The 25,756-nt window shown below is 45.0% G+C and overlaps 1 protein-coding gene across 4 annotated transcripts in view; it reads right to left on the reverse strand.

The window, feature by feature from the left end:
- The window catches only part of ANO2 (anoctamin 2), a 341,963-nt gene that overhangs the window by 241,776 nt on the left and 74,431 nt on the right, over nucleotides 1-25,756 (reverse strand). For all 4 annotated transcript variants that reach the window (XM_038576551.1, XM_038576553.1, XM_038576552.1 and 1 more), the window contains one exon: nucleotides 17,301-17,399. In XM_038576551.1, the coding sequence (XP_038432479.1) occupies nucleotides 17,301-17,399 (99 nt within the window). The remainder of the gene's footprint in view (nucleotides 1-17,300; nucleotides 17,400-25,756) is intronic.

Below are 25,756 nucleotides of genomic sequence, written 5' to 3' on the forward strand. Positions count from 1 at the left end.
GAATGAATAAGGCTCGAAGAGATGCAGGAAAAGATATTCTGGGCAAAAAAAAAGGTAGAAAAGTTCAAGCTGCATTGAAGGGTTTAAATGGCCTGGTTACCTTACAGCACATAGACCGTCTAAACCAGCTAGTAACTGCTGGAACAGCTAAACCCCCGGGCAGTCTGTGTTCTTGAGTGCTCTGCTCCACTGCTTCATCTGCTACATGAGTTGCCGTGGGGGGAAAACAGTGTGTAACTTACAATCGTGCCTCTATTGTCCTTAGGTTCTTGGCCATTCTGACAAATCTCTCCTTCACACACTGCTCAGCGCGATGCAGTGCTCACCCCTCAGGAATCCTTGGGCCTAGAAGGATGTGGGCAACAAGACGACCCCCTCATGGGTTCCCAGCACACACCTCACAGGTCATCCCCAGAGGGCAGGTACTGACCAGGCAGGTGCCCTGCACCGAGACTGCAGGGTGCTCATTATACCCTTCACCATGTGTCTTTCAACGGCACTTGCATGGAAATCGAAGTTTCGAACAGGACGGAAGCTGATGGACTCTGTCTTCCAGATGCCTTGGGATGACAGACTTAGATCCACCAGGGTACTTCTTGGTCCACTTCCCTCAATGTCTACCTCGCTTTCCTAGTCTGGATAGCCTGCCTTCAACTACTACAGGAACTGGTCTCTCCACATCCTGTGCTTAAGGTTACCAGGTTTATCAAAGAAAAATTCAAGATGTCCAGTTAAACTTGAATCTCAGATAAACAGTGAGCCATTTTTTAGTGGATGTACGGTTCCATGCAGCATTTGGGAAACACTTAGACAAAAAAAGTAGTCATCGTTTATCTGAAATTTCAATTTAACCAGGCATCCTGTATTTCATCTGGCAACCCTCCTCTTGTCCACCTTTAATTTACTCTCTGCACTGGGGACACTGTGATGTTTCTGAAGCAAAAAATCTGATCATATCACTTCCCTGGAAAGAAGCCTTCAACAGTTACATTGCAAAGTTCTTTTTTTTTAAGATTTTATTTATTTATTCATAGGGACAGAAAGAGAGAGAGAGAGAGAGGCAGAGGGAGAAGCAGGCTCCATGCAGGGAGCCTGACGTGGGACTTGATCCCGGGACTCAGGATCACACCCTGGGCCAAAGGCAGGAGCTAAACCGCTGAGCCACCCGGGCTGCCCCAACAGCAAAGTTCTTAACACAGCCCATGGATTAACAGAAAGATCTTAATGCAAACCCTGTAAGAGTCTCCATGTTTCCCTTCCTCACTTCACCCAACTGCTGGCCCTCTTTCAGTTTTCCCAACATGCTCAGAGCTCGACATATTCTTCATCTTCTCCCTGCCCCCACCCCAATTCTGTCCACATTTAATGCCTCACTCAATCATCACTTCCTTGGGAAAGTCCTTCTTGGCTTCCAGACAAGGTCAAGTCCCACCTTCACGGTATTTCATGGGCTCAAATTCCTCTCCTGTATTTGAGAATTTATTTGAAAGATTATTGGATTAATATCCAGCTGTCCTACCAAACCATGATCTCCATGAAGGCAGGATACTGTCCAAACTTTGCCCTATCTTTGAATGACTGACTGACTGCCTGAATGAATGATAAATTTTGAGGAAATTAGCATTGATGATGGCAGTTGTTGCCACTGAAGCAGCCCAGGCTGGGGACAGAAGAGCCAGAAGTTAACAGGCCTGGAAGAAATAAACCAGACTGAAGAATAAAGTCAAAAGCCCAAAGACTCTGACTCTCTTCCTGTCCTCACCAAGTACAAAGGTACTTGGGAGCCCAGCCCCAGCAGAGGCCAGGAATGCCTGTATTCAACTGGTACAGATTAATAACCCAGCAACTATCTCGAGGCTTTGTTCTGGCAGATTAGCTGAGAACCTCCCTGCAGTTCTTGACTCTCACTGTGGCAGTGGATCTAGTGGAGCTCACTTAGAGAAACACTTAAGAGGAGTAGGCACCTATATTGTGTCTTTAGAGGGACCAGGCATAGGCCAGGGTAAGTTTTGACTGTTTACTGATGGGGAGAGGATGGGTACTCAAAATCATTGAAAGCAATATCATATGCCTCCAGGAAAAATGTAAAAGCTGGAGAAGGCGAGTCTCACCAGAAATATCAAGGTAACATCCATAGCCCTTGACCAAGCCCCTATAAAAACATACCCAGGCTGAAAGATCTGATTGACTTATGCTGGAAAGAGACTTCCCAGACTTCAGGGACTCTTGGAGGATGAAGCCAGACACATACCGACAATAAAACATAGGTGGGTGGCCCTGTGGTATCCGTGGTGTCCACAATATCATGGACACTAAGCTTATAAGACAAAGAACCACTCCCTACCTCCGTGCCTGAGCATGCAGTGGATCTATTCCTGAAACTTTTTCCCTCCCTTTTCACTTGGACTATTCCTACTTCTTCCTTCACTACTAGGCTTCAATATCAACTTTCCCAGAAAAACTTCTTGGCCACTCACTTCTTGTCATGCTTCTTTAGTACCCTGTGAATGAATACCTGTGTCATACAATTTATCATGTTCTTCTCTAATTCCTGGCTCACTTTTCTGTCTCCCCAGCAGACTGTAAACTTCTGGAGAGCAGGGACCACACCCTGTGGGCCTGGTTCACAACAGGAACACAAGAATGTCTACTAAGTGAAGGACCGGGGTCCTGGTCCTTGCTGACGCCACAGAGCAGTAGAACTTTAGGCAAGTCACTCTCCCTCTCAAGTTCTTCATCTCTAAAGGGAGAACCAGGGAACACCCACTTCCCACCATGTGAGTAACAGGAAGTAACAGGGACCAGATTTACTCCCTGAAACAACCAAAACACCCAGACAAAAAACATGAAATAATGGGTGCTGTAGTCTGAACATTTGTGTTTCCCCAAAATTCCCATTTTGAAATATTTAATGCTCAATGTGATGGGACAGAAGATGGGGCCTTTGGGAGCTGAACTGGTCATCAGAGTGGAGCCCCTCCCACCAGGTGAAGACACACGAGGAAGGACCAGCTATGACTAAGGAAAAGGACCCTCACCCAACCATGCAGGCACCCTGGCCTTAGACTTCTGGCCTCCAGAATTGTGAGAAAGAAATTCCTCATTTATAAGCCACACTGCCCATAGTATTTCATTACAGCACCTCCAATGGACCAAGACCTTTATTTTCAGGACACTGGCCATTGGGCAACAAAGTTTCTGGGAGCCAGGAAACAAGCAAGATGGTTCCTGGGTAGCTCCAGCTCACTGCCTTGGGATAGGTTCTCAGCCATGGGACAGGAAGGGGAGACAAGTGGAGCCCATCAAACCCCCTGGACTGAGAAGAAAGAGCTGTAATTCTGGGGAGGACAAGGCAACTGGAGTTCACAGGACAGAGGAGCCCCAAGGACAGAGCTTCACAGGTAGCCCCAGAAGTCTGCAAAGGTCCCCATGAGTATTTGGCCACATGGATACAAGGGAACTAGTTGAGCCTGGACAAAGAACCATCTAAAAGGACTTAAAATAGCACCTCTTCCCATCAGGCAGAATGGAAAATCTCATCATCCACAGGGCACTGACTAGAGTGCTCAGGTCAACTCAGCAGTGTTGATAATTAGCCCTAGACTGTGCACTGCTCCAGATCCACTTAACAAATCATAAAAGAAAGAACTAGACTAAGTGCCTTATAAAGTACTGTCCAAGTCTAATATTCTACAGCTTTAAACATTTAATGAAAAAGAAACACTCATGATGTGTCTATGTTTCAACATTGTAGGCATCTCCTAGATGCCAGGTGCTGAGCTTGGTGGTTGATCTGCCAAGTGCTGGAGAAGCACAAAGATAGTGATGACCCTTCCAACACAGAATGCCTTGCCATGTGTCTGGCACTTCCGCAAGCCCCATTTCATTGGGCTCCATGAAAACTCTGTAACCGTGCCTGCCAAGAAGTATTAGCATCGCTATTTTATAGGTGGGAAAACTGAGACTCAGAGGTGCAAGGAATTGCCAGAGTCAGTGGTGAAACCAGGCCTGAAACCTGGGTTTTCAGACTTCCCCATCCAGGCTCTTTCCTTCAACCTTTGATCCTTGGAAGGGTTCCATGATCCGCCAGGGACATAGGCTGGAGCTCCCTCTCAGTCCCACCAAACCCAGCAGCCCAGGCTCTTCTCTTGTGTCCAGCAGGATCCATGAAAGGCACCCCGATCCTCTTTATTATCATTAATATGCTCAGCGGCGGCATCGTTATTACTGTTATTCTTGGACATCAGAGAATTATGAACATCCTCAGAAATGGCAAGACACATGTTAGCCAGCTGTTCCCCATTATGCCCTCCCTGGGTACACGATACGCCTTTCATGTGCTTAAAATCATAAATAATTTTTAAAGTATGTTGCTCTTATTTTTTATTCCAGGGCTCAAATGTGGTTCTCATAAAAGCTCACTTTGGCCTCATTGTCACAGTCTAAGAGGTTTACCGATATTCCTTCTTTTCTTACTTCTTTTTCCCCCCTTGTCTCCCTTTGCCTCTCCCCTCTGGAGGGACACAGCACTGTAGTCTGAGGGCTGATTTGTTTCCTTCCTGCATGGGAATCATGTTCCCTCCTTGATGCAAAGAACCAAGGTTATGGTGATATCTATCATGAACAGATACATAGTACTGTCCCCACTTTACAGATAAAGAAACAAGGCACAGAAAGTTTTATTAATATGCCCCATGTCATAGGAACATGCAGAGGTCCAATGACCCCAAAGATCAAGGAGAAGGTGTAACAATATAAGCTATAAATAACATAATCTTGATTATCTATGAGTCCCTTATCAGTAGTGACCTAAGAAGGCCTCCCCTTACAACTTGTAGGAAAAGTCAGTGGGATGAGCAGAGACCAGGCATAAACATGGAGAGTGAGCCCAGCTGTGAGCATGCGTGTCTGCTTACACACCCCATGACCCAAAAGCTAGTACTTCTGATTACCTGTGTCTTTTCATCTATTTATGCTTTCCTCTGCTTCTCTGGTCACTGGAGGGCCAACTGTTATTATTTACGATAGCTCACTCATCATGGGAGGGAGGGCTGGGCTGAAGATTATCATCACACCCACTTACTGACATTTAATTGCAAAAGACACAGGCTCACTGAGAAGTCAGTGTGGAGCATGGCATCACAAGCCACCAGCTGGAGGAGTGTAGAAGCCTCTGGACTAAAGAAGTCATGAGGAAATAAAGCTAAAATGCAGCAGAATTTGTCCCCCTGTCCTCATGTTGGTACCTGAGGGCAGAGGGTGGGTCACATGTGCATACACACTCTGCACTGGACCTGAGGAGCATTTACCCTTGCATGTGAGTGTTAAGCTATTCACAAAAGTGCAAACAGCAGTAGGAGCCCCAAAGGTCAGCTGTATCCTAGATCCCACAGCGAGACTTTGTGTGACACCAACAGTAGAAATGAAGTGGTCTCTTCGTCCCTACTGGTGCCTACAGGTCAACTTCCTGTCTGAAGCACTAGTGAGCATGGAAAGTGACATGTACAAAATACACATTCTCCCATTGCCTAACCTAACTCTATATTCATTCATGGTTCTTCTGTTTTGGTATGGCCTCCACACATGAATGAACGTTTGCTGACTTTAAAAATATGGTCTACTGACATGGCTGACAAAGCCTTGTGAGCCGTGCCTCCTGCCTCCCACTGCACGCACATTGGTGTGCGATCATCCTCTCGTTTTCCCCGCACTGGCTGGGGTTTTCTTACCTTGGGGACTGGATGACATATACTTCCCTCTTCTGGGAAGGTTCTCAGGTACCCTCTCTACCTGACCAACCGCAACCCAGCCCTCAGGTCTAAGCTCAAATGGCACCTTCCTTCACCCTGCCCCCCACCTAAATTAATTTCCACTGGTTGGCTCTCTGTCCACCCTGCTTTTTCCTCTGTGGGTGCCTCCCAGTTCATATAGCTATCGTCTGAATCTTCACCATCCCAAAGCCACATGGTGCCAGGACCAGTTGTAGTCACCACTGCATCACCCACTCTCAGCTGGGTTATCTCATACATAGTGATACTCAACAGGTATTCACTAGGTGGATGGATGGATGGATGGATGGATGGATGGATGGATGGATGGATGTGTGGATCGGTGGATGGATGGGTCGGTAGTTGAGTGAAAAATACGTCCTTCCAAAAAGGCTATGACCCCCCTCTACACAACCTAGCACCATTCAAGGTACAGTGAGACTCTTCCCAAACATTTCTTGGCAACTGAAGGAGCAGCTGAAAACCCAGATCAGGGATGGCCATCAGGGTACATGTGCTGCCAGCCCCACCCCTACAGACAGCCCTAAGGGATGGCAGTGGTCCTCCCTAATGCCCTTATATGGGCCTCAAGAGCCCATTCAGCACCACTCTGCAGCCCCCTGCCATGACAGATTAGGTGTGCTATGTGTTTCATTATTCATCATTCATTCATTCATTCATTCACACATACTGGTTTCGTGCCTGCTCTATACTAGGCCCCTTCTAGGTGCTGCCTGCACCACAAAACCAAATCCCTGTCCTCATGGAGTTTCCAATGTAGTGGGGAGACAATCAAACAAGAAGACAAATACATGACTCAGGAGTAGGCAGTGCCAAGTGTTAGAAAGGAAAAATAAGAGAAGGGGGTGAAAAGTGGCGGGGGCCTACCTCACATAGGGTGGTCGGGAAGGCCTGTCTGAGGAGGGGACATATGGCTCTGCTCATATGTCCCCAGTGAAGTAAGAGAGTTCTGGGGGTAGTTACAGAAGATCTTCCAGGCAGACAGAAGAGCAAACCGAAACACCCTGAGATGGAAACGGGCTTGGCATTCTGGAGGAGCTGCAAGGAGGCCATTGTGGCTAGAGAAGAGTGAGCAAGTAGCGAGTGGCAGGAAATCCGTTTCTGAACCAGAGGTGGCAGATATGGCATCCACTTAGAGTCCCTGGCAGAAACATTGTCTCATTCCTGGCCCCTCTCTGACTAACAGCCCTTCCTGCCCACAGCAGGAATCACAGAACACCCTCAGGTTGGACCTAGCCCCGGCCATGGGACACATCACTGGTCCCACTCTGCCATTCCACCCAGTGCCCATCCTTGGGCTTTTATCCGCCCAATGCTGGTAAACACTTACCAACTAACTGGAACAAGGTGCTGGGGGTTGCTGATGTGTAACATTTGTGGATTTGTATGGTATAAATAATGCCTACCCTGGTCATTTTCAAGCTACCAATGCTGTAACAATCAGCTTGCAAAATTTCTGAAAATGTAACATCAGATCTCAAGAGGTGTTAAGAGTCAACATGTTACCAACCCCAGCTCTTAATGGGTAAGAAGAGCTCTCCATCCATGAGCCCTAAGAGCCAGAAGCTCTTGCCCCTACTTGCGTCTCTGCCTCTCCTCTCCCCAAACACCCTCAGGAGCCCCTACTTGCCTCTCCTCTCCCCAAACACCCTCAGGAGCAGTCATGGCCGAGCTGAAGAGCACCCACATGGGCCAGTTACTCGGGACAGTCCTGGCATACTCAAAATCTAGTACTGTGTCCTGGCATGATCATTAATAAATCTTCCACCCTCAAAGGGCACCTTGGGATGATAAATTAAATGGTCTGTCCACTGGCCTCCAGCACTGGGTCTGGTGTCTGGGTCCCAGCTGACCCCAGGCTGGCACGTACTACCCCAGTTCAGAAGGACAAGACTCGAGAGCCTAAAGAAAGAAAAGCCACCACCTCTATCTCCATTTTTTAGCTCCGAGTCTTTAAAACAACTTAATACAACCATTCAAATTCACTTCCCATTACATTTACATATTTTCAGCTTCACTGTTTTTAAGCCCTGCAACAGACTTATCCACTGATGGAGCCAGGTGGGCCAGACCTCTGAGGTCTCACCAGGCCCATATGCATATCTAGAACATGGCCGTGTGCCATGTCAGGTTCCTTGCTCAAACTACAACACGTAGGTGGCATCAATTATTTTGTTTTTATTTTTGAAAAATGAGAAGCATTACTGAAAAAAAAAGGAATAAAAAGTCAAAGTATTCTGCACTCTTTCCAGCCTATTTAAATAGCAAAGAGTGTGCACCAAAAGCCCATAAAGATATCAAATACAAACTCTACCCTCTCAGCTACGCCTCTATTAAAAACAAATGTCTGGGAACAGACAATGACAACATGGGGCAAGGCCCCATCTACAACCAACCCTACGTAAACACCAACAGTTCTGCTTCATTTAAAAAATTACTGCCAGTAATAATAAAAAGAGTCTGCCCTAAAAGGCATCTTGAAGGCTGAGCAGACAGAGACCCTCTCCCTGTGACCAGAGGCCCACAGGTTCTCTATCCTTGACAAAGCTCATCGAGTTTCTCCTCCTTCTTATTTTCTGATCACCAGAGAGGATTCAATGAACTATCGAAACAGCCCCCAAAGAGTAATTAGCTCACCACCCGATGAAGGGAAGAGCTGGCCGAGTGAGGAGGGAAAAGAATGTGCCTCCTGTTCTGGAAGACTGCATGAACTGTACACAGCTGCGAGCTGAAAGCCCTGCTATTACACTGTGGATCACAACTACCAGAAGGTCCTGGGGCTGGGGGAGCAAGCTCGATCTGGCATCCATCAGCTGATCAATCTCATATTTACTGTTCATCTATTATTTAGGTAACACCATACTAGAATTTTCAGGGAATACAGAGAAAACACAAACTATAGTTCCTACTTTTGGGAGAGGGGCAAGAGTGCTAATGGCACCTTTGGAGACATAAGAGTAAGGCACCCAAAGTAGTTAAGGAAAAAGTACTGGATGAAAAAATCCTGACTGTAGGTTGCCTAAAAAATCCATGTAAGGAATGAAGGAGGTTCTATGAGGAAAGTGAGATTTGGGCTGGGTCACTAAGAAGGAATTTCTTTATTGTTTATTGTGTATTTAGAGAAGATGGGGAGATCATTCCAGGACCAGAGGCAAATACTGGAAGCATCTTAAAAGGCTCCAGCCCCTGGAAGAGAGAGTAAAGTACTCCCTCTTGACAAGAGTCTAAAACCAGGGAGCTCAGAGTAGGCTCCACAGAGAGGCATGGGCAGGGGAACTGAGAGAAAATCCAGTGATATTACTGGGCTCAGGGACAAAGGGCAGCCCCATATATGGACTAGGGATCCACAGGCTAAGTGTACTACCTCATTTAACACACAGCTTGAAGAAGCGGCAGATGTAGGACACTTTTAAGTATTTGGGCACAATCAGACTGTGAATGTCAATGGATCATTGACTTGCTTCCTGCCCAGAGGGAGAGTGTACTCGTTTCCGAGGGCTGCCATAACAAACTACCACACACTGGGTGTCTTGAAACAGCAGAAATACATGCCCTCACAGTTGTGAAAGCCACAGGTCTGGAATTAGGGTGCCAGCAGGGCTGCATCCTCTCCAAAGGTGAGTATCTGTGAGTATCTGTCCTCAGGTCCCTCTGCTAACATCAACAATAGCAGAGAGAATGAACAAATTTACTGTCATTTGGCTGGCATGTGGACCCCGGCATTTTAAAGCTATGACAGAGAAGTCAAGGTCCAACCTCCGAACCTTACAAGTGAGAAAGCTATTATATTCCAGGACTGCTAAGTAACTCACCATGCCAGTCCAAAGCAATGACAAAGGAAAAATGCAGATGTGTTACCTCCCAGCCCAGGAATATTTATCTAGGATGGAGTTTCCCAGAGTATGTTCTACAGATGACTGGTTCCCTAGGATACCTAGGAATACACCCGCAAATAACTTACAAGTATTCAGCAGGAAGAGCTGGATAAAATGGAACCATGTTCTTCACTACAAGTTTTCTCAGAACTTTTAATTTCTCAGATTCACTATAATAATTAGTGTTTCTAGACTTTGTTAGACTATGAATTATTTTTTTTAAAATGGAAGCCCAGGGGTGTTTGGGTGGCTTAGTCAGTTAAGCACTGCCTTTGGCTCAGGTCATGATCTCAGGGTCCTGGGATCAAGTCCCGTGTTGGGCTGCCAGCTCAGTGGGAAGTCTGCTTTTCCCTGTCACTCTCCCTCTATGTGCTCTTTCTCTCTCTCAAATAAATAAGTACAATCTTAAAAAAAAAAAAAAAGGGAATGGAAGACCACCACCATTCTATGCTATATGCTGAGAAATGCTATTCTAGACCATGCTAGCTCAAGCCTCATTTTGGACTCCTTGGTAAGGTCAGGTAGTAGCTCGGCTTTGCAGTCAGACAGAAATGAGTCCTAGATCTAACCCCTTCATGCCATGTGACCTAAGATAAGCTTATTAACTTCTCTGAGTTGGTTCTCTCATCTATAAAATGGGGCTAAAGCTAGCACCTACCTCATATTGTCTTGAGGATAAAAATGAAAAGCATGTAACACTCCTATCAAAGAAAACAGCACATCAGAAGCATAAGCTGTATTTTAAATTCAGTTTAATTATTTCCCAATTTATATCTACAGTTTTAAGTCATTTTATTTTCAGATATTTTGTTTTTAACTGACAGCATTGAGAGTGGTTTTATTACCTCCCTTTCTCTTGAAGTCAATTATGAATTATGAAATGCAGGGAAGCTAACATCCTTATTTACATATATCCCTTACCAAGGCAGAAGCTTTCACCTCATCAAACCCACAGTTACCTTTGAAGCAGAACTACAAGTGGGAAAACAACTGCTGAACTGAATATACACAGTACTTTGCAGCCACACTGGGTCTCCTTACAGCATGTATGCTAAGGTGAGCCACTTTCAGACTCAAATCTCATCAAAGCAGAAATCTGGAACGTGAAATAGGCATAAACATGGAAAGATCATGCAAGAGGATGCTTGCACAAAGTCTTCTTTAGACAAGCCCAAAGCCCAGTGCTGAGGAATGAACAGAGAAGATGCAAAGTGGATTCCTGGGATGCAGAGCAAGCCCACAAGCCTACCTGACACCTGGGTCTTGGATCATTGACTTGCTTCCTGCCCAGAGGGAGAGTGTACTCGTTTCCGAGGGCTGTCATAACAAACTACCACACACTGGGTGTCTTGAAACAGCAGAAATACATGCCCTCACAGTTGTGAAAGCCACAGGTCTGGAATTAGGGTACCAGCAGGGCTGCATCCTCTCAAAAGGTTCTAAGGGAAAAACCTTCCCAGGAGGGCTCCAGTAAGACTCCAACAGGGTCTTACTTTGAATTCCACCTTGTTTTCTACCCTACATGTCTGTGGATCTCAATTCTCTTTCAGCCTGTCCTTGGATTTGGGCCTATCCTACATCCAGGATGATCTTATCTTGAGATCTTTACCAAATTATATCTGCAAAGAGTCTTTTTTCCAAATAAGATCACATTCACAAGTTCCAGGGTTAGGGCTTGGGCATATATTTTTGGACACCTCTATTTGAACCACTACAAAAAGCATTATGGACCTTAAAAGCACAAGTGCTTATGATGGTTAATTTCATGTGTCAACTTGACTGCCCATGGGGTGCCCAGATATTTAGCCAAACATTATTCTGAGAGTGTCTGTGAAGGTGTTTTTGGATGAGATTAACATTTGAATGGGTAGACTGAGTAAAGCAGCTTGCCCTTCTCTTGCAGGTGGGCCTCATCCAATCAGTTGAAAGTCTGAATAGAACAAAAAGGCTGAGTAAGAAGGAACTCCTCCTGCCTGATTGTTTGAGCTGAGACATTGATCTTTTCCTTCCCTCAGACCTGAACTGAAATAGGCTCTTTTTGGGTCTTGAGCCTGATTGGGGATTTGACTGGAACTTACACCATTAGCTCTCCTGGGTCTCCAGGTTGCCACCTGCCTATCTTGGGACTTCTCAGCCTCCATAATCACTTGGAACAATCCAAGTGATAATATATATATTATATAACATATATAATATACCCACTACCCAAACACACACACACACACACACATCCAATGGGTTCTGTTTCTCTGGAGAGTCCTGATTAATACAAGGATCAACTCTGGATAACTAAGAAGAGGTGCTCTGGTCCTGACTGGGCAAGTCCCTGAAGCTGGCTGGATACTATTAGCTGGAGGGAGGGTCTTACTGTGGAGCTTTTTTGCAAAAGCCATGGTTACCAAATCAGAAACTCTTGGGATGCAGTAGCAGGTACCCAAGAACAACTTCCAATAATTGCAATATTTACAATAATAGAATTAATATTTTCCTCTACGGGGCCACTCAGGCTAACCAAAATGCCAAGTGGCTTTGCTTTTTAGCTGGAATTATATTCGTTCAGTGTGGTAATACCAATTATCTCACAGTGATCAGAAATTTCTTCTTTTTCTTCTTCTTCTGGTAGTTATATATTTTTTCAGTTAATGAAAATGATAAGATGAATTATTCTTTAATAAGTGCTGTTTAGTAGATAAAAGATATTTCAAACCATGGATTCCATGGAGAGACTTAAAGAATAAATGACATTTCTGGACTTGTGTTTTTGCATCATTGGCTCATCAGAAATTTACATACATTACTTTGTACTAGAATCCACCCTGCACAACAGTTTAACATGACATTCTCAGTTTTTATACAGAAGCAGGTCAAGAAATGGCTATACAAAGAACATTCTAGTACCTCATACAAACTCATTATTGAAAATCTGCCCTTATATTGTTGGTGTCCTTTACATAACAATTATGCTTTAACGACAGCAAAGTTTGCCTCCTCTGCCAAAGCAGATGCTCATTTCCACAGATTATGTAAGCCACAGTCCCCTGTGCCCCGGCTACCAGGAAGCTCAAAGTGACATCTGTCACATGTGCATGAATCACTTTTATTCTTCATTTTTACTATCATTTTCCCTGCACTAACTTACTTTCCTCCAATTACAGAGTTCTTTTTTATGTGTCTTTTCTAAAAGTGATCCATATGTACTTATGATTTTGGTCGTAATCCATCACAAGTCCTGTTTTGGGAAATAGGCTAACATGTGAATGAATGCCAGGTTCGTGGGGGCAGAGCCAGTAGTAAAACTCACATCTCCATTTGCCACATCTGTTTGAAAAGGGTGCCTTCCAGCCCTCCCTCCTGCACTTCAGGGCTCCTCCAGTGATTTGCATCACAGACCTCATACATGTAGCCATTATGCTAGGGATGCCCCAAGGAGCCACACTCTAGGAAACAGAAATCCCCCAGCACACAGTTCAGAGGCCATCTGTTCCTGCCTCCCCACAGATTCCAAGCCTGGGTTTCTGGCTGCCTTGGCAGGTTGAAGGAACTGGGTCCAATTCCCCCCAATACTGCTAATAGGAAATAGCAGGAAAGAGCCACTCGATTTGTTGCCAACCATGTTGCCCTCTGTACATCACATATAAACAATAGTGATAAAAGTCATAGTACCAGCTACCATGTGTTACGTGTGCCTCTGTGTTAGGCATCCCACCTCAGTACCACTCCTTACAATAGCCCACCATGACATTTGTTATTCCTATTTTGGAGATAAGAGAGATTTGCTCTAAGCTTGCTTTCCTCAAAAGGTACAACTTGCTGGAAGTTAACAGCATCTACTTGCATGCAAAGGGCTCACTTGCATGCTACTTGCATGCTAAAGTCCTCACAGGCTCCTGGGAACAACAAATATGGCCCCTGCAATATCAGTCTCTCTCTTCAGGACAGCCACGGAAATTCTGACAGACTGGGCAAAAGTGATGTTCACCCACTCCAGGCATGTCATTTCTTCCAAATTCAGTGGTCTCTGGCTAGATTAAAATGATTTCAAGGATAGACTCCGTTACCTCCCCCTTGTCTGTTCCCAGCCTTGTCTCTGCTGTAGAAAGCACTTAGAGAATAAATGAAATAAGGGGTGAAAGGGTGGGAGGATGTTCATTCATGTGGATCAAAAGTGAATAAGAGAGAAACATAAATGCTGGTAAGGAGCAAAACTGAGAAAGCACCCATTTCAAACCTTCTCAGGCTGCCCGGGGCCAAAGGCCAGGACTATCCGCCCCTTTCCTGTGCATGGATGTGGAGTGTCCTCACAAAATGCTGGCTCTCATGTTGTTGTTTTTGGAAAACAAATGCTTCCTTCCAAGATTCCCCCTCCCAGTTAATATCTGTGTTCAGGACTCCGAGTCCCTGGACGCATTACTATGGGTTTGTCCAGGTTTGAGATCTCAATTTTGTGATTTCCTCTCCATCTTCCTGGTCTCCAGACCCTGCTGAGTCACAATTCAAATGTCCACTGAAGGATACTCAATTGATCCCGCGCCATGCCTCAGTCTCCCTCCGCTTTACCCTGACCACCAGGATGTGGCTCTCTGCACATGTGGTTTATTCTCATTGTGGTCACTTTCCAAACCCACTAAGACAGGACAAAAATGCCACTGGTCCCAATGCTAGCCTTCTGCAGATCGCCCAGTCTTGTCCTCCTGGTCCATCTCACAAACTGGGTGTACTCCACACCTTCACCCTTGTAATCAGGTTCCCAGATTGATTTTGCAAAACATACTCATCCTACCCTGCCTCCAGAATTATATCCACCCTCTCCTTGTTATGACATCCCCTGTGAGGTCAGCCACTGCGTTCTGTGAATACAAAGAAGAACGGGGCCATGTGGCTGAACCCGCAGAACTATGCCACAACAGTCCACCTGTGTCAAGTCTGGGACCCAGAAACTTCAGAGAAAAGCTCCGCCTGTTGTATCTGTAACATTCTAGGAGCCACCACCTGGCTTTCCGGTCTCCAGATTCCGTGGTCCACCCTATTTGCATAGAGAGCTGTGCTGTGCTAACAAGCCACCATTTGAGACAATATTTAATTCCCGCTTTGATGTCTGGTATGTGCATTCCTCCTGTTGTGCTCCCTGACTCTAAGCTGTTGGAGAGCCTGGATTATTTCCATGCCCAGTAGTGTCTCTCCAAAGACCCTCTACAGTGGGACGTCCAGTGGTGCTAGCTGCAGGGAAGTGGACTGGGGCACTAGGAATTGAGAATGCACATAAAAATATTCCAGCACATGGACACAGTGATAAACTTCCATACTTCCATAGCACTGGTTAGTAGTTAGAGTCTTACAACAGCCTTCTGTTGTAAGCCTTCCCAGTTCACTGGGAACTGGGACTCTGAAAAAAGAAGTGACATCCCCACGTCACCCAGCAAATACATGAAGAACAAAGTCTGGGCTTCTGAGGACTCGTCTAGCACAGTGTCTGCCACCCTATGCCTTCAAAAGGAAGGAGGACCAGGGACAGCCTAATTGTCCATCAACAAATGAATGGATAAGGAAGATGTGGTATGTGTGCACGATGGAATCTCACTCAGCCGTGAGAAACAAGAACATCCACCATTTGCAACATGGAGGAACTCTGAGCATATGATGCTAAGTGATATTAAGTCAGGAAAAAAATGTACTATCACTTATATGTGGGCTCTAAGAAGCCAAACCTGTAAAAACAGAGAGTAAAAGGGTGGTTACCAGGGAATGGAGAAGGCAGAGGGATAGGAGAGATATAGTGTAATGATACATATTTGCAACGAGTAAGAAATAAGCGCTAGAGAGCTAATGCACAATACAGTGAATACAGACAATATTGTATTATAGCCATCAAACTCACTAAGAGACTAGAACTTAATTATTCCAACCACTAAAAAGAAAGAATAATTATGTAACAGTAACAGAGGTGTTAATTATTGCTATAATGGTAACCATATTACAATACAAAAATGTATCAAATTTACATGTTGTAGACCTTAAGTTTACACAAAGGTATGTCAAATATATTTGAATTATTTTTAAAATGCAAAAAGATAAAGACAAAGAAGGAGGGAAACTCAGAGATGGTTGCATTGTAATATGTCCTTACCTTCATTATCTCTTCCTCAAGTTCAAGTACAGGCATTACCTAAACTATAGGTGGCAGTTCCAGTAGGCTAAGAGTATGGCAAGCACATAACTCTAGGGGAAGATGGGTCATTTAAGCAGATCTATGCTCTCAAAGATATGAGCCTGTGAAAGAATGAGTAGAGACCAGGGGCAGGCATTATGTGGGGGCTGAGTCTAGGAATGAGGAGGAGAAGGTGATAGAGAAATAAGAGGTATGGCAGGATGTCCTAAGAACAGAGAAGGAGGCAAGGAAAAGGCATCAGGAGAGGGATGTGGAAGGGGGAAGGAAGAAGGATGGGAAGGAGAGCAACGAAGAAAGAGGCATAAGAGAGAACAGAAGGATACACACTTTTTCTATGTCTCTAGCTTTCCTGCTATAAGGAGCATCCTGGGAGAGAGAAGCCATAGCAATGGCCATTAGAGTTTTGCTCACCTTCTTTCCAAGGATCAGCCAGCAGAGAAAAAACACAAGAAGCAAGATACAAATAGAATGAGATTAAGAGAACACTGGATACTTACATAAACCAGAGAAAGGATAAGAAATATATTGAGGTTAGTTAGAAGCAGAAGAAAGAGAAGTGAAAGGGTTGGCCAGGTTAGGTCACTACTATAGAGAAGCAGAAGCCTCCATCTAAAACTAATACTTGAGGCGAGTTGGGGAGAACATCAGTGGACAAGGAGTGGAGGGCCATGAGTGGCACCTGCATTTGAGGACAATGGGATTAGGAGCAAGATATCCAAAACTAGGAGACAATACAGCAGTGCAACTGAAGGGGGAAAGACCCTGGTGTCGTCCTTGGGAAAACAAGATACTCAGGTATGTGACCCCAAAACATTTACTTCTTATTGGCAGAATGTTTGTAGCTGATATTCATGTCTGTGGTTGTTCACTGTTGACAATCATTTTTAAAACATTCCCCAAATGATTTTTTCCCAAATGTTTTTTTTTTAAATCAACTCTTTTGATTAAGAACATTCTATTTTACAGAAGAGATGAGTGAAAGCCACCACCACATAGTACTCTGTGGCAGAGTCACAGCCAGAACAAGGATCTTCACAGCAAGTTTAGTGCTATTCTCCCTACATGCTGCTGACCCAATCAGCAAGGCTTGCTGTCTGCTCTCCTTACTGTTTTCCCTTTAAAAAGGGGAAGAAAAAAAAAAAAAAAAGCCTGCCAGTGTTGGGACATCAAGAAGAGGGAGAAAGGAAGTATAACAAAGGGGCCAAGAAACTGGACCAGGCCATGGCTGACTTCTCACGAAGCATATTCCAAGGGAGCTCTGTGGTAAAGGGATCTCCCAAACCCTGCCCCTCTCTGTACCCCAACTTTCTTCCGACCCTATCCACATCACTGCCCCATACTTAGGATCCCTGGGGAGGCAACTGCCATTTCAACTCCACACCCCTCATCTCCCAAACCCTGGCCTTGTCCCCACACTATTCCCAGCCAGCCCTCAGGAGGCCCCCAAACCCAGAAGAAACATCCTCATACTTTCTTGGTGGGGACTTTGATCTTCAAGAACTCCGCCTCTCTGGCCAGCACCTGCCATGGGGCGTGGATCCGGACAAAGATGGATCCCTGGCTTTTATTCTGTAAGATACAAAGAAAGAAAAAATGGAAACACTTAGAAGGACATAGTTTAAATTCCTGTCTCCCCAACTTTCCCAAACCAGAAGCCTGGTGTTTCTTCAGTTTCTGGTGTTTGTTCTCTTTTAACTTCACCAGGACCCAGTCCCCTCCTGCCCATATCCCATTCACCAGTTCTGTTCCAGAAAGGCTCTCATCAAAAATCACAGAGTACTGTTCCCAAAGTGTGGTCCCTGGAGGTTTGGTGGTTTCAGAGGAAAAGAAGAATTAAAATGAGTATGGCCCCAGATTTGAAATGTAAGCAACTCTGAGTTTCACAGAAATCCTATCACACTCTGTAGCAGTTACAGGACTTTTGCTGGCATTTGGTGAACAGCCTGCCACTCATCCCATTCACAGAGTTTCATTGTTTACTGTTAAGTTTGTATCTGTGTTCCTACTGTGCTGTGTCAGAGCCCCAAATGGCAAAAGTAGTTCACCTAAGTCCAAAACTAATGATAATAAATAATAATGTAAACAATGCAATGAAAAATGACATCATAAACATAAATCATGAACAGAGATCTAATGTGAATATAGAATATGAATCTATGTCACAGGACAAGTGATTCTGTGAGTGTAGTAATTTCACCCAAAAATTAAAAGGAAAGAAAATGCAGAAATGAGTATTTGAAAATTAGGTCTTCATGAGTCAGTAATCCTGGTCACAGTGTCTGTGACAAAAATTGGTCTGTGATTTAAAAAAATGACATGAAGCTGTCAGTTTTTCCCCACCTTCACATAAAACCTCAAACTTTTCAAAATAAGCATACAAAGAAAGCAACTACTTCAGACATTTTCAATTTAGTTTTGTCACTGAAGAATGAAAGGAAACCAAAACAAGTCAGAAAAAATAGGCAAAAGCCCCATTATTGGTAAGAAGCTTCTTAAACCACCTGCAGAATTCATTACAAACATGGTGTTTGTTCACAGAGAAAGGAGAACAAGTCGACAGCACCCCTTCTCAGATGACTGCTAGAAATCACGTAGAACCCATGCACCATGGTGGGAAGATGCTGGTATACCAGCCAGCCAGCCACTGACATCAGGGCGCAGCCAAGGGTCAGTGAGGGAAGTGAGTGTGCTCTACAGAGAGAATGCTCATAGCTTTTTGTTCCACTGACCCCCTACACTCCTTGAGGTTCCTACTGAATTACTGTGTATTTTGTGAAGCAGGAAGCACAGAGCCCAGGACTGAGAAGATACCAACTCTGCGTGCTGCAAAAGTGTTACAGCTTATGTAAAAATGGATATCCCCTTTGGAACATTTTCCAGCTTCATTCACAAAGACCAGTTGGTATTCAACAGTCCACCCTCTGGTCTTGGTTTTGTGTTAAAGATAATAGTAGAAGCAGCCTCTGACCATCTGCTTTTGTGCTGGGCAGAAAAATAGGTGGCAACCAGAGGACTGCTTTCCCCACAGAAGTATACAAGCCATGACAATGCTCACATGACAATGAATACGATAAAGAGATTCTTGATGATGTTCATAAGGCAATTGAAGACTCTCTCTATGATTCTGTATGGCAGTCCCACGATATATTCAGTAATTCACACATCCAAAACCAACCCCCCACTTCGGAGATGAAAGCTTATGATTTGTAAGGCAGAATAAAAAAGAAGAAACTAAGATTTTGTACAAACACTCAACTGTGGTATGAGTCTTGGAGAGTCTAGAGTTTGCAAACACCTGAAAAAAAAACCAACAATAACCATGATGTGTATTTAGCTGAGTATATATCATGTGCCAGGACAGAACCAGATAGTCATGTACTTTGGCACAAAAAATATTCACAGCCATGCTGTCAGTAGGTACCATGACCTACTCCATTTTACAGTTGAAGAAATCAAGGTAGGGAATTTAATAAATTTAAATAGTTGGTCCAAAGTTACATAGATAGTGTGATTTTAAAAAGTATTCAGATCCAAGCAGTCTATGCTCTACCTGGTGATCTTCTTGTCCACTGGGGACAGACATGGCATGTTACCAGGCAGAGTTACAAACCACCGCCAAGGGCTGTAACAGAACATTAAGACATGCTTTTTGGACTAAAATCAAAATCAAAAGATGGATTAGGAACCAATGAGGCAGTCCTAAGATGAAACACTCAACCTTCCAGCTTCCAAGGATGACATCGTTCTGACAAAACACTGGAAGTAGCTTTCAGCAAGGAATCTCCTCAATTTCCATGTCTATCTATGGTTACAATATCCAGGATTACTAGGCTGAGTCATCCATCACTTGCTGCTACTCCTAACTGTAATTTAAGCTCTTCTAATTTAGTGAAAATGAAGGGTAAGAAAGGAAACCATCTGGGAAGCTGACCTGTAGCCCCAGCCCTCCGCTATGGCCCCAGGAAAGATGTTTTTGGTGAAAGACGGCAAACGGTACCATCCTTCTCACTGAAATGAAATCATGACTATTACTGATTTTAATATATGATGTTTTGTCCTTACTTTTAAGTTGTGATGAATGCCTTTTTTTTAACTTTATCTATAATGGGTAGTGGAAGTGTGTAGTGAATATTTGTTAAGTGGCTGCAGATGTTCAAAGTTTGAGGAAGGGTTGAGAAGGCAAGAGTCAAAACCCATGGCATTGGTGACAAATTGCTAGCTCTCCCCTGATGGTCATTCTCATCTCCTTCATCCACTTGCAAACTAAGAGTATGGCCATCCAGAAACAAGTCTATATCTCCCCTGCAGTCATAACACTAATTTTTAAGCAACGTGGTGTATGTAAGTAGAAGTGGCATGAAGCAGCTGCTGGCAACCCTCTTCAAAGACAGCAAATAGGTGCCCTTTGGCCCTCCATCACCCTCCTCCCCCCCGATCTGCTGCCTGGAACATAGAGACAAGCACATCAGACCTTGCAGTCAAAGTCAAGGCCAGAAACAGCAAAGTATTGAGAGAAAAGTTGGGTCCTATCCTCGCAGAGTGTCATAACAGCCCTGGGCTATCGCCGGGATTTTTTTTTTCTAAATTTTATTTATTTATTCATGACACAGAAAGAGAGAGAGAGAGGCAGAGACACAGGCAGAGGGAGAAGAAAGCCCTATGCAGGGAGCCCAACGTGGGACTCGACCCCGGGACCCCAGGATCACGCCCTGGGCCAAAGGCAGGCGCCGAACCTCTGAGCCACCCAGGGATCCCCTGTCCCTGGGATTTTTATGTGAAAGGTAAAATTGTTTAGCCATTGTGATTTTAGAGGGTCTATTCATTGCAGCCTGACCTCTTTGCTAGTTTTCCCTCCAGCAAAACATAATTTTCCTCCATTCTCCTCAAATGAGATTTGTTTCAAAAGAAGATAAAAGCTGGAATGTAATCGTGTGGTACCAACATCCAGTCATGTCCCTTTCAATCCATGCAGTATTGTTACCTTCTCATAAAAAGAAAATCATACAAGCTGATGTGAAATGTTAGCTGGCGTGACTGGCTGTGTCTCCTGGAGAAAAACAAATATTTGAAAACCCCTGAGCAGAACCATCACCAAGTGCAGAAGCTCTTTTTACTAACCAAGGCATCTAAAATTGGAGGTAAACACAAACTGAGCTGTAAAGAAAAAAAATGGCTTCCTTCTTCTCTGGGACCAACTGATCCATTCTCCCCCAATTTGGATTCTCTCTGGTACAGCAGGGGAGTGGAAAGAGCTTGAGCTCCAAATAAAAACAGATTAAGATGTAAATCCTGGATTTTACAGCTGTAGGATGTTGGGCAGGGCACTGAACCAAGTGAACCTCAGTTTCTTTATCTGAATAAAGGTGAGAAACACTACTGGTCTGTTGTGAGGATTGGAGATAAGGTTTCTGCGAAGTCTCTGCCACAGGGCCTGAAATGTGGGCCATTTGAGATGTCAGCCTTGACCCTAGTGATTTGCTCCACCTGACTTAAATGACTGATGAGACAGTATCTGTTGGTTCTTTTGTGTTCCTCCAGCACCCCAGCACATAGCTGGACAAACAGGAGATTTTCCCTAAATCCCGGCAGTCAACAGAAAGATTCAGGGAATACCAGTTCCTGTTACATTATGATTGTGATTAAGTAATCCTTGTTGACTTCCCTTGAACTTTTAAAAGTCTCTACAGGATTTTCAAAATGTCCCATGTGTTCTACAAGAATTCACAGGTTCAAAACATAGCACATCTCCAGACTTTGAGGGCAAAGTTAGGAAACATGACTTTTTGACACAACATGAAATTCAACATAAAATATATAATAGATTGTGTATCAGAGCATATAGACCATCTCTAGAAAAGATTTTATAAATATGTAATTAATGTGACTGGAAGGGCTCCCAAATCTCATCAAGCAACTAAAACTCAAGTTCATAGAAAAGGAACTGTAACATGTCATTTGATTCTGGTCATCAGACAGAGGAGAACCAGTGCCCAAAGATTTCTGCAAGCAAGCACAAGCCCATCCATCTTGAGGACAACTATCTCAGCTGCAAGAAATATGAAATAGACAACAGAGACAGAAAAATCTCTCCAGCTCAGTTGAAATGTCTCACAAAATTGCCCTACTGCTTTCACCATGATTCTATTTTCATAAAACCCTACAAATTCTGTTTCTCCATCTCCTGGATGTCAGGAAAAGGTACCCAAGAAGAGGATGCAGGCATTCTGGTCAAAGGAAATGAATAGCATGTAGAGGGGGAAAAACAGCAACAGTGTATGTAGGGTTCAGTACCATTCATACTTCCAGGCATCCACTGGGGGACTTTGGAAAGTATCCACACAGATAAGGGGGCCTCCTGTACTCCTCAGTCATAATCTGACTTTTGGTTCTCTCAGTCTCTTTTAAGTTGTGTTGTCAGTTGGTTTCCTTGCCCTGTTCACCACTAACTAAATCAATGGAACATGGAGTTCCCAAAGCAAAGTCAGGTCTCTATCTAGAACCTGTGCCCTGCCTAATCAGCCAGTGCATCCCCCCCCCTTCCCCTCTAAAGTCACCTCAAGAGCAGGCCTGATCATAGGTACCTTCTCTAAGACACCAGCACCTCTGCCCCCTCCCTAGACTATAGCCACACTCTTCCCATTTGTTTCCAACTGCTCCAGCCAGCTTCCCACCATGGTACCTCCCCACCCAGCCAGTGTCCCACTTCAGAACCTCCTCACACTCTGTCCCCTCCCCTGCAAGGTCCTCCCCTACCCTCAGACCCAGCCAACTCCTAACTGGCTCTCAGGTGAAAGATGACTTCCTCCAGGAGGCCTTTTCTAAACCCTGGATTGTGGGTAGTCCCCCCTCTTGCCTATATGGCTCCCATCCTCCTCCTTCATAGCACTGACCATTAGCACAATCATTATGAGTAGGTGTCTAATGCTTGTCTTCCTGGTTAGACCTTAAGCTCTGTGAGGACAAAGAACGTGTCTATCTTGTTGACTGCTTTGTCCTCAGCAGCCAACACAGTACTGGCACAGAGTACATACTTCGGTAAGTATGTATCGTAACTGTACTATGCACCAATACCTAGTTAGTTCTTCTTGGATCCTATGATTTATTTCTAAAAATTGGCTACAATAGCCCAGAAGTAATTGGTGACCTTTGGCCAATCACATTTAAATCTAGTTCTATTTCAAGAGAATGATTCAATTACTCTTAAGTGTCATTTCTGGGGGCACCTGGGTGGCTCAGTGGTTGAGCATCTGCCTTTGGCTCAGGTCATGATCCCTTGTTGCTGGGACTGAGTCCTGCCTCAGGCTCCCCGTGGGGAGCCTGCCTCTCTGTAGGTCTTTCATTAATAAAAAAATAAAAAGTGTCATTTCTGAATCATTTTCTCAGGTCAACAACTAACGTTATTCAAGATTCCATCTGACAAGGAATCTTATGAAGACCTTGTAGGAGGGCATCTCCATTACTATCAGTAGGCCCTGGTCCTCATTGCATTTGCAGATCACTTCTCTCTTTCTGGAGGCCTAACCCATCTGCACACATTCATTCTGGTGCTCACAAACCATAATCTGAACTGAGCTGGGACTGCATATACCTAGAACCCCTCTGCCTTGTGGTCTTATAAGGTGTTGTAGCATTAAGGAAAAGATTGGGTAGGAAATATCAGAAAGGGAGACAGAACATAAAGACTCCTAACTCTGGGAAATGAACTAGGGGTGGTGGAAGGGGAGGAGGGCGGGGGGTGGGGGTGAATGGGTGACGGGCACTGAGGGGGGCACTTGACGGGATGAGCACTGGGTGTTATTCTGTATGTTGGCAAATTGAACACCAATAAAAAATAAATTTATTATTAAAAAATAAGGAAAAGGGGATCCCTGGGTGGCGCAGCGGTTTGGCACCTGCCTTTGGCCCAGGGCGCGATCCTGGAGACCCGGGATCGAATCCCACATCGGGCTCCCAGTGCATGGAGCCTGCTTCTCCCTCTGCCTGTGTCTGTGCCTCTCTCTCTCTCTCTATCATAAATAAATAAATAAATAAATAAAATTTAAAAAAAAAATAAAAAAAAAATAAAAAATAAGGAAAAGAATCAGGGATACTTTGGAAAATAAAAAACATTTCAAATGTAAAAGTCTCTGGTATCTTTACTTGCCAAGACTTCCATGATACCATTCAACATCCCTGTGTGGACAGCTCAAAGCAGGGCCAGTTGATGGGCATGGAGAATTTCAAAAGAATAAATTGATTTGACCAAAGAACTCTGGAGATAAAGAGGCCTCTAAAAATAGTTAACATATCTTTCCCAAATAACAAATGAAGACCTAGAACAGAGGAGGCTCAATTGCTCGGACATGGACATACAGCTAGTTAGTAACAGTCAGGAATGAAACCCAGGGCTCCTGACACCAGGGTCTGTCCCATAGCCCGTGAGTGGGATGGCACCACACGTCCCCAAGGGCTCCCAATCCATCTGAGGGCAATCCCACAGCCTCTCCCTCCACAAGAGAGGAGGTAAATGAGGGATGCAGGAAGAGCAGCGTTGGGAGAGGGAACTGCACCCCCAGCCACCTCTCCCCAGTGTTCCAGCCACTTCTCAAGGCCCTTGGCAGGGACCGGAGGCCAAGCACTCCTGGTGAGATTATCTGTATTGTTTATGTCTTGCTGTTGTTATCCAAGACTGCATGTGGCTTTGCAAGACCACGTCCTCCCTCTAGAGAAACAAGAATGAATGGAAGGCAGCCCTGGCCAAACACTGGAAACCGATACTCCACAAGCCTCCTTCCCACACAGGCCTGCCAAGCCACCTCGATGCTGACCCCAGACGCTTGAGTGTACTCTGGTCCCGGGCCCCGCTGTGCACTGAGAACATCTGCTGTAGCACATCATGGCCCAGGAACAGGGCTGCCAGAGGGAGGGCGGGGAGATGAACGTGTAGAAGATGGAGACGGACAAAGCAGGGCCACACTCGTCTGAGATATCAGCAGCCTAGCTCACCTTGGATGGGCAGGGACCACAGGCGTACGGCCCCACAGCAAGGTTGAGAGAAGCCCCTGGTGACTCCCCATGTTCTTAGATCCCCATGCTGACAGTGCACAGTCAGAGGAGTTCTACTGTGTGCTGCTGAGACTGTGGCCGGGACAGCCATCGTCACAGACTAAAGGGGAGGGCGGGGTGTGGCCCTGACACTTTTGAAATGAGAACAGGAAATGAGAGGTTCTTTGAACCGCTCTGTCTGAGGAACACCCTGGTCTCCTATGTCACTGTTAAGACCAAAGTTTAACCTCCCTTCAGCTATCGGGACCTTCCAATCTATGGTCAGGGAGCAGGCTCTGCCTGGACTTCCTGGAGACCCAGAGACTTAGAATTCAGCACAGGGAAGAGTGTCCTGACTGGAGGAGGAGAGATGAAAGCTTGCTTTCCTGGGAGGCCCCAGCTCAGAGCAATAGAACCTCCTCTTGAACCCCGGCCTCTCCAGGCCAAGGTGGGAATGGGTCAGCAGAGGCAGAGGGCAGGACCAAATGCCCACTGTGCCCTGTCCCAGATACCACCGCCCCAAAAAATACCCACAGCATGTCCTTTCTTACAGGAAAGGCTTCACCTAGTCCCCAACCAAAGACTCGGGACAACATAGCCAAGGTCCTATAGAAATGAAAATTCAGCCAATCTTTTTTCATCCTTTTTTCAAAGCAAATAGCTATCACCAAAGTTCCTGGAAGGGGAAGACACCCAAGGCTGAAAGGGGACCCCTTGGGATCAGCTACCAAAATGGACAGGTGCCCAGAAGGGAGATGATCTCTAGACCCATACCATAGTGTCTATCTACTCTGTGTATCATCTATCACTGTGCTCCAGACAGGAGCCCTCCAGAAAACCCCCACTCAAAGCTCAGGAGTAGATAAAGTCATGAGGGTGAATCCAGGAAAACTGAAGAGTCA

The sequence above is a fragment of the Canis lupus genome, chromosome 27 (genome assembly GCF_011100685.1).
Source record: "Canis lupus familiaris isolate Mischka breed German Shepherd chromosome 27, alternate assembly UU_Cfam_GSD_1.0, whole genome shotgun sequence".
Classification (NCBI taxonomy): domain Eukaryota; kingdom Metazoa; phylum Chordata; class Mammalia; order Carnivora; family Canidae; genus Canis; species Canis lupus.